The sequence below is a fragment of the Hipposideros armiger genome, unplaced genomic scaffold (assembly GCF_001890085.2).
Source record: "Hipposideros armiger isolate ML-2016 unplaced genomic scaffold, ASM189008v1 scaffold_143, whole genome shotgun sequence".
In the NCBI taxonomy this organism is placed as follows: Eukaryota; Metazoa; Chordata; class Mammalia; order Chiroptera; family Hipposideridae; genus Hipposideros; species Hipposideros armiger.
Window position 1 is genome coordinate 1,632,498 of NW_017731493.1, and position 9,969 is coordinate 1,642,466.

A 9,969-nucleotide genomic window follows, 5' to 3' on the forward strand; every position below is an offset into this window, starting at 1 on the left:
GCAATTTCTTTAGGCTTTATAGTCATCACTGACCAAAGTCAAAATGTTACAAGCTTTTGGAACTTGTTTGTATTTAGTTTACATTTTACCCACTTTTTTTGGTAAATTATTGAAATCTAAAGAAAAGCAACTAATGCCATAGGTGGTCTTAACGTCGTCCATAAGTCAGTTTCTAGGTGGCTTCATTACCTGTTCTGCCCTGTCAAAAATCATTAACAAACTCACTCAGGTCTTTAGTTCCCTAGGTAACTTTTTTTTGTAATCTGAAATACATGAAAGAGGCAAAGGCAGTAGCTGCTCAGAAGTCTATTTTACCAAGTCTCTGCTATTGTAAATAATCAATTAAAATCTTCATGTCTTATCCCATGAAATGGTATGAAAATTATAAAAAACGATATAATTTTGGAAAAGTCTACCTGAAATAGAATGAATATTAAAAATTACAAAAATTCATGGAGAAGGTTCCCAGTAGATTAATGAAATCTGTGTATCCATAATAGGCCCTTTTCTCAAAACAGCAAAAGTCTGGTTTGTTCATCCAGCACACAAAATCCTGCAGATTAGAGAGATTGGTCGAGAAGAAATCACTTCCATTAAACAGCACTTTGATGCATCACTATTTGTCTGCATCCCTTGAATTCACTTCCAAACAATGAATAACATAAATGTCAACTATTCTTAATAACCGTTGCAAGACGTCAGTTTCCTCTTAGACTAAGAAATAGATATCAATAAATAATACTAAATGTGCCCATTGAGGGATAACTAAAGACTATGATTTCTACTTAGATTCTGGCATTACTAGATATGAGATCTAGACAACTTGCTAAACTACTCAGAGTCTTGGTACCTCATATGAAAGACAGAGAAATAATTGCCCTCATACATCATGTTCATAATGTACATTAAATTTAGTTTGTAAGAATGAACCATACTAATTTTAAGTGTTATTGCTATTTGTAACTCTCAATACTAATGCAGTTAGCGTAATTTCCTGTTTATATTAGATAAGTACCTAAAACTTAAGAAATTTATGCTCAGAAGTAATAGAATAAAAATAAAAGGCTTTGTGGGATGGCATCACAGTTACTCTGGAGCAACAGGAAGCCAACTCTGTATGTCAACCGTGATGGCCTCATCACTTCCAGGAGGATATGGTTAGAAGCATTTCTGGTTACTCCCCATATTAAAAGCTTTGGCATTTTGGCTTTGATACACCAGTCCTGTATTGGGTGTTTTTAAATATTCCACTGCAACAGAAAAATTCATAATTTTGCTTAAACTCCGCCTTAAATGTTAATTCTATACAGATATTGGGATTGGTCAAATGAATTCAGTGTTTCACCCAAAGCCCCAATGGAATAAAAATTTAATCTATCTTAGAATCTAGAAATACACAATTTCATTTCTGTCACTACCATTCATTATTAAAGATTGCAGGAATAAAGTTGAAAAAAATAGAAAGCAACAATATTTCACCCCTCCAGTTTCAGATGTTTTGGTCCAGGGACAGGCAGGAAGATGTCATAGCTTTGGTGACAAATAAGGCAGGACTACAAATACTGGAACCACCACTTACTGGCTGTGTGGCCTTGGGCAAGTTCAAGTATTTCTCTCTGCCTCATCTTGCTAGGTGGAAAAATGGGATAATACCAGCTGACTCATCTAATGTAAGTAAAGCATCATGCATTGTGTCTTCCTCATGAAAATAAAATCAAAATACATTTTAAAAGCATCAACTTTGAGCCTTACTCATAAAAAAATGTAAAATAAAATAATTTTTTAAAATAGAAAACTTAAAACTTAAAAGGAAATTTTAAGCATGTCTTTGGTGTCTGACGAAACAACTTATTATTTTGGAAAATCACGTCAAAAGCTAAAAATTCCTTTTAGCTTTATATCAGAATCCCCCCTTTTTTTTTAATGTCAAGAAACTCCTCTTTTCCAATATTTTCCAGATGTCAGTAAACCTACTACATTATTTTGTTTGGGCCAAATTAACAATTATTTACTTGCTGCTATTAACTTCTGAGTAAAATGAAACAATAAATTACTTTAAAATTTTTATGTTGCTCTTTACAATTACAAAAAGCATCATCAAACATAAATGAAAAGAAGTATCTAAAGAAAGCAGTAACTTATTAACACTGCCCTCTGTTCAGGGCAATGTGACTTACCTACCATAGCAAAATGAACCATATAGTTACTTAAATCTTAAAGTATGGTGATGAACATAAATTTCACTCATCATCACTGCCATCCTAACTTGCCTAGAATGAATAAGGAGATCTAGACATCAATGTTCCTATTATTGTTTCAAAGGTCAAATAATAATGCTTCTGAATCATTCAAAAATATGTATAAACTAAGTGACGTTTTCCTATAATACAAAATATAACCATGAACTACTGATTCCATATGAGACCTAAAACAAATTTTCACTCTTATTTTTCAGGTATCTTTTAGATCAATAAATTGCAAGAGTTCTTTCAGTAAAGTTCAGTAGTAAAAGTAAAAAAAAAAAAACTATTACAGTTTATATTAGGCATTGAAGAATGTTTTTTGGAAAATAAGATAAAATAGGCCTTTCAGCCTAAGAAAATGTCATAAAACAAGGAAGAGAAGGAAGAAGATAGCAGTTTTACCTTCTCAGACATTGTAATATTAATGTGGTAAAAGGATACAATAGTAGCATAGATTAGTTACTTATATTAATGCCATAGAAACGTACTTGCATTTAATATGCAAGTGAGCAAAAGATCAGTGTCTATAATATAATATAACATTTACTGTATTAGTAAATTAACATTTAAGTCATTTTGAAGGTGTTGGAGATAACATGAATTTTCATTATAAATATTTGCTGCTCTATAGTACTGTCATAATAAATTCAAATTAGACATCTACTTAATCAGACCAAAATCTCTTTGTCTTAAATGTCTTTGTAAAGAAGTTGAAAGTCATTTTATAAATAAAACTAAAGTAATACTTATCTCTCAGCAGACAAGAGAAGAAATAGGTACATAGACACATCTAAAATGATCTGACAAGAAAATAGTCCATCGTCAAAACTTCTAGGACATGGACATATTTCTCCTAGAGTAATTTAAACAACTTGAGTCTCAAATAGGCAACTACTCCCAAAATTCTTCCAATAAATAATTATCTATAGTCTATTAGACTCATATAAAAACACTGAAAATATTTGCCCCAGTTTTTTCGTATACTCGTATAATTCTCTTGAGCTTTTTTTATTACTATTTTGAATGTACACATTATGAGGTCTTTCCATAAGGAATACTAGGGGGGAGAAAAGGCTCTCACTTCACATAAAGTGACTAATTTATCCCCTCTGATAACTACTATAAGTAGATTCTTTGTAACCATAAAATGGGTCTTCCTAGGATCATGGTTCTTCTTGGTGGAGAGTAGATGAGACAAATAAACATCACATGAAACAGTATCTAAACAGAGGGTGGGGAGTTACTATTCCCTAGTGCTGAAGCTGTAAACTAAAGGATTAAAGAGTGGTAGAGGCCCCCCTCCGAGAATCAAAGCAGATTTTTAGCCAGAGTTCTTACCACCTACCCATGGTTTTCACCAACCAGTACAACCACAATTTCCTTCACGCCATACCTACTTCCCCATGTTAATCACAGCGAGCCTTACCCCTAGGCCTCCTCCTTATGCCCGTGTCATGGTCCCGGCTCCCTGAGGGAAAAGGTCAGAGGCAAGGGGACATTTGCTACCTTGATGTGCTCCTGAAGCTGGGCCTGGTGCTGCCGCGTCAAGTTCTCATGCTGTTTCTGAAACTCTGCAATCAGGAGCTGCTTCTGGATGTGCTGCTGTTGCTGGATGAGGAGTAACTCCTGCTGCAGCTGCTTCTCCCGGACTACAGGGTCCACCACGGGCATCATCATCCTGAGGTCGGTCCTGAGGTCTAAAGGCGAGATGGGTTCCCGGCCCACGGGCACCTCTGACTTCACATCCACTGGGCAAACAGGAGGAAAAAAAAGAGACAGAGTCGAGGATAAGAAATTAGGATATTGATGTGGACACACGAAAAAAGACACTACACACTTCACAACAAATTTTCCATCAACGAATACAGTCATTTTTTTTTTACAATAAGGATAAAAGGTCTTCTGTATAACAATTTTGATATAATGGGCCTAATTTTCACCCCGTCATAGGTACTCTGCCACGAATCTTTCACATTTCCCTTTTTCAAAGGGAAGATTCCAATTATTCACTAGTATCAAAGTCATTCATCAAACTTATTCATTCCACTGGACCACTTGCAAAAGTCAAGTCAACTTAGAACCAAAAATGCAACTCTTCTGAGGAAAAAGATGTCCTATTAAAAAGGGAACTTCTAACACAACTAAATCTGTACACTTGCAAACAAATTTGTTTGCAATCAGTAATAAAAATGACATATATTATGTGATAACTCTTTTAGACTAAATATAATTTAGTCAACATACATTTATCGAGCATTTTAAATTCCCAGGCGTGATTCAAGAAGTTGGGAGTCAGTAGTGAACAAAAGGCAAAAATTCCAGCCCTCACAGAGCGTATCATCTATTGGAGCTTTAATTATACTAGTCTTTGAATTCTAAAGCAAAGACTGGTGAGATATAGAGCAGAAGATGGCTGTATTTGGGGTGGAAATATGAATAATTCCTCCCTTTCTATGTTTCTGTATTTTTCCAAACTGCATCTCATGCTTCGACTACTACTATAAAGTAATTTAGATTTCCAGATCCCAGGTTGGGAACTACAAAGTTAATATTCCATGTGGATTTAAGAGCTGTTTTCAGAGAGTTAGGAAATCCTAACAGAAATCCTGTCTATAGAAGGCTGCAAATACTAAATGAAACATTAAGGTCCTTGCTTAGCCTTTGGATTGTGTGTGTGTGTGCCTGTGAGTGGTGGAGGGGTGGGGGTGGGGCCGGTATCAGTCTTGAGTTGCTAACATTGGTAAATTTTCAATGTATTGATCAGGAGCTTGCATTGGTGGCAATGGCATTTTAATGAAAATTGTAAAACAATGTATTAATAAGCCACAGTTCGGTAGATGCTATCTTCTAAAACATATCATTTGTGAAAGGAAAGCTCTTAATTGAGCCAAATTTGAAACTAAATGAAAATGAAGAGTTCTAGTTGCAGTATCCAATGCAACATGAGATTCTGAGCATTAACTTATAGAGTTGGCATATTTCCAACCAAAAGCAACGGCTATTAATGACATATTTCATTTTTACATTAAAAAGGCTCCAGTTTTTAAATGAAAATCCCAATAAACAAAAATCAGAATTTAATCCTATAAAGACAAATGTAAAATTTCAAGAGGTCCTGGGACCTCTTCTTGCTGGTATTCTTATTATCCATAAACTGTAAACATCAAACCCCTAAGAAAATCGCCACCCCCCCACACACAAAAAAAAAGATAAGGAAAAAAGTCCCAGAACTCTCCGAAACAGCTATTGTAAACCTCAAAGGGTAATTTGACTTCTTAACCTGCTATCCCAACAGAAATGATTGTGTCTAACTGCTTGCCTTTGTTCAGAGACTAATCACTAAATTGTGAAAAATCACCCTCAACTTACAAAAACTGCTCTTGATTATAAATAATTGCCCAAGACTGAGAGAAAGCGGCAGGCAAGATCCCAGTCTTTCATCCAATTTATTCAGCAGCAATCCACATTCCATTTGTCTAGACTAAATATAGCAGCGTTTATACAAGAAATCAATAGTGCTTGCAGAGAGAAGAGCGAAGGCATGAATATTTCATCAAACTCCAAGAGAAATGGTAATCAGCAAACTGATGGTTCTGTGTAGGTCATCTTTGGCCTGCTGAATTAGTGCCTGTTACGGGGACAATAGCTCATCTCTGGCTAATCATAATCATATCATAGTCATTCTTTCTATTTTTAACGTTAATTGCATTGTGGGTGACAAAGACTCATCGTATTCCAAAAGGAATGATGGATTTTTCTTACATCTTCTATGACAAGCTAATAAGCCTCCCCAGGAGCAATAATAGTAACACAACACCAGAGCTGAGTTTCAACAAGTTACAGTCCCTTTCAAATCACAGAATGTGAAAGAAAGGGCATTGTCCACAGATGCTGTATTATCATAATTAGAAATAATCAACTTACAAGGAATAATTAACAACCAGTTTTAACAGTAGGGAAATGAAGCCATCTCTGTTCACAACATTTCTTGTCTAGGAACATGCAAATTCCTTACAAATTACTTAGAACAGGTGGCTAGTGATACATAAGTTAGAAGGAAGTTGATGACAACAAATGTTAGTGTTAGCATTGGTTTTAAATGAATCATGTTTTCTTAAGAGATCTCCAGGCCTCATAACTTTATTTGGACTTACCCAGTGTGTCTGAGATTTCAAATACATGCCAACATATATATGTTATATTATTATCCTAATACCAAATGTCCATTCAGAACCTTTCCACATTACATATTAACTAGTCTTAATTACCACTTTACAAAGTCCTAGTCATTTTTTCTTCAGTGTCTTCTTAATGATTGTTTGATAGTTATTTCTTCTTCTGTTTAGCATTGATCAACTCATGAAATTTTTTTAGAAATAGTTTTTAGTTTTTAATGAACGTGGAACTAAAAACTCCCATATCAAAATTAAAATCTCAGATCAACAGATGTTTATGATAATTACATTTATTTAAGCAACATATATACCTTTTCTGTTGTAACTACATTTCTATGACAAAAACACTGCAAAAGGGAAAAAAAAAAGAAAAGAAACACTGGGGAAACAAATTTCTGTGACAAAATTGTTTTTCTTTTAAATACAAAGGCTGTTAAAAAGAGTTAATTCAGAGTACTAAGGATAGCCTAGTAGCCTTAAAGTGTTTCTTAATTCTTCACTTTAGATGCTGTTATTTCTAGCACAGGTAAGTAGGAAGAAATCTCCTGTGTTCAAAAGCAGGGATCTTTGGGTGCTGCTTTATCAGCTGGTTTACAAACAAGAATCCACCCATTTTAGGGATGTTTTAAGTGAACAACTTGCAAGCCCCATGGATGGAAAAATTCTAGGAATGCAGAATTTTGATCACTTACAACTATGTCAGAAGACAGCCCATGATGTTCCTTTGAAATGAGATCTCAAAGCAGCACAGTGAAAAATACAGGTTTTCATAAAAATTTCCCATAGACACAATCTCACCACCAATTGGTGTCAATTTAGTCAGAAACTGAAACTTGAAAAAGAATGCACAAAAACTGGAACCATGTTTCACTATCTCAGTTAATTTTCATAGTTACAGCAGCTACCATTTGGGACATAGCATCACCAATGCCTCCCAGAGACAGTTTCTGTTTGAAATTAAGTTCTTCATACCAAGGGGAAGGTTGTCCACAACCAGTGGCAAGAGGGCATATGAACTACAACTTCAACATCTGGGGAGAGACAAATGTTGCTCTGATCATCTGTTCAGCCTCTTCTGTTTCTTCTTTCATGCACAGGTATCTGTGAAAGGTTGGGCCTGGTGACTCTGCCCCCTGGAAAAAGCCACCTTATGTGCTGTTTTTCTGCTTTCACATTGTCTGGTCAACTGTGTAGTCACATGGGTAGTTCAAGATTCAGAAAACAATGTGGAATAGCTGCGTCAGATACACACAATCAGGGCTTCCTGAAAGTGTAGCCTTTAATAAGAGTTTAAGCTACATGGCACATTCTATAGAACTTCATCTGAAATGTCAGCAGGAATAGACATCTTTCACTAATCTTTTCATAGTTGTTTCCTTTTTGCAGCCTTTGCCAGGACAGGCTGATTCTGTTAAAATACACTAATTTGCATCCTAACGATACCACAGCATCTCTGAAACTATGCTCAGTACTGACATGTGCATGGATGCTGGCTTCTCAGGTAGCGCCAGAGAGATCACCATCTTCTCTGTATGGTATGTGCTGCCTTGTCCTGTTGTTTCTGTACCTTCTGGCCAAGCCAAAAACAATTAGGAATAACAAAGTGACACCACCTACCCATGAGGAAGTTTGTCTGGTTACTGTCTCTGTGTATTAAACTTTTTGTAGGCACCCATGGCAATTCTACTGATAATCTGGTCAGCTAACATAAATACAGTCTTTATTGTGAACCTTCTTGAACAGAAATTGAAGAGGTCTTAGGGATGGGTAGAAGGTCCATAAACAGCACATGATCGGCTTTATCTTAACCATACTACCTTCAGTGCGGTATGTCAATCCCACCTTGAAGGCTATCTTAACAGTTTGCTCTGGTACAGCAACAGGGGATACCTAGCTTTCCTGACTCCCCTTCATTACCTCTTCCTTATCATTGGTTATGTGGATCACTGGAGTGTTTTTCAGGCAGACTCCACGGGCTTCAGAAAATAAATGGAACCTAAGTGTTCATTGAATTTAAATTCATTGAAATCCTGCTACCACCTCTCACCCCTTTCTTTTAACACTGATTTAGAGCTAAACAAATACAATTTTCTAATTTTATTTACATTTTTATTCTGTATATCCTGTTGGTCATATCATAACAAAGTTATCAGAGGACAGGGCCATGCCTGATGCCTGTTTGTATCTTGTTCCTCTAGTCCTTTGCCTCCTAACTACACTGCAGCAGACATTCTTAAGTATTATACCATCTAAAGAAAGCATCGGAGATGGTTTAGCATTATAGGTATCTAAAATAACATTGAAGTCATTGTTTTTATAGCATCACCAGGTTGAAGTATTTCCCATTCACTCCTTTACTCTGCAAATATCTGTAAGGCCCTATGAAATGCCCAAACAATTTTTTAGTCAGCAAGAGAAGTAATGAACAGTCTTGAAGGAACATGTACTCTGATGCAGAAGATCAACTCATCAACCTATGTAGAAAACATGTAGAAAACACGATCTTTAGGCAATGGTGTCGGTGCTGTAGAATCCCACATGCGCCCTCTCGTATTTCCTCTCCAGGATTCTCCACGGTGATCTCTTCCATCCCCGGGGCTTTATTTACTTCCTGTACGGTGACAATTTTATCCCCTGCCTAAATATCCAGCCTAAATTGGCGACCCATCAGTATAACTACTCCTGGCACTCTCCATTTAGCTGTCCTATACTGTTCTTTCTCCAGTATGTCTGGTCTCAATTATTGCAGCCAGAGGAAAACATGGATATTTGACTCCTCTCTCTCCTGATTATTATCCATATCCACTCAACAGAAATGCTCTTTTCTATTCTTACTCTTATTCAAATATGTATGTTTTGAATGTTACTTTTATTCAAATATTTTTTGCATTCATAAAGGTCTCTTCATTACCACTGCCTGTTTTATTAAAGCATCCTCCCTCGCTTTCCTGGCTAAAACCCATCAGTGGAACCCCAACCTTGACTGTGCTGGCCTGCCCCTGTATGCTGCGCTTTCGGCTTGTGTTTCTAGCCTCTGATACCATCTATTCTCCCTACATGTGAGTCACACTGATCTTCCTTCAGCTCCTTAAACACACCATGCTGTCCCTATGTCTCCGAGATTCTTCATATATGGTCGCTTCCTAAAATCTAATCCTACCCCATTTTACTAGACTGCCTCTTACTTATCCTTCATATCTTAGCAAAAATGACTTGATGTAGCCTGTGTATCAGAGTCTGACTGCATTTTCATCTTAAATTTTGCAATTCTTTTCATAACATTGATTTAACTGACTCCGTTTACCATTATTCTAAGTTCCATGAGAGGAAGGACTAATTTTGAGATTTCAAAAATTTTTTCACCTACGGGGTCATTTCCCGTTTTCCAGACCCCAATGTACATCTTAAAACTCAGTGTGCTGAGGGCTGGCCGAGTGGCGCAATGGTTAAGAACTGGCTTGGGACGCCAGAGGACCCCGGTTCGGATCCCACATATGAGGGCCAGTGACACTGCCCTCCACAGCTAAGATGGTGAACAACAGCTCAACCTG

The 9,969-nt window shown here is 36.5% G+C and overlaps 1 protein-coding gene and 1 pseudogene across 24 annotated transcripts in view; both read right to left on the reverse strand.

Annotated features, from left to right (window-relative positions):
- HDAC9 (histone deacetylase 9) overlaps positions 1-9,969 on the reverse strand; it is an 820,423-nt gene that overhangs the window by 406,888 nt on the left and 403,566 nt on the right. For all 24 annotated transcript variants that reach the window (XM_019650652.1, XM_019650643.1, XM_019650630.1 and 21 more), the window contains one exon: positions 3,750-3,991. In XM_019650652.1, coding sequence (XP_019506197.1) covers positions 3,750-3,991 — 242 coding nt within the window. The remainder of the gene's footprint in view (positions 1-3,749; positions 3,992-9,969) is intronic.
- LOC109386971 (casein kinase I-like) overlaps positions 7,588-9,969 on the reverse strand; it is a 2,798-nt pseudogene continuing 416 nt past the window's right edge.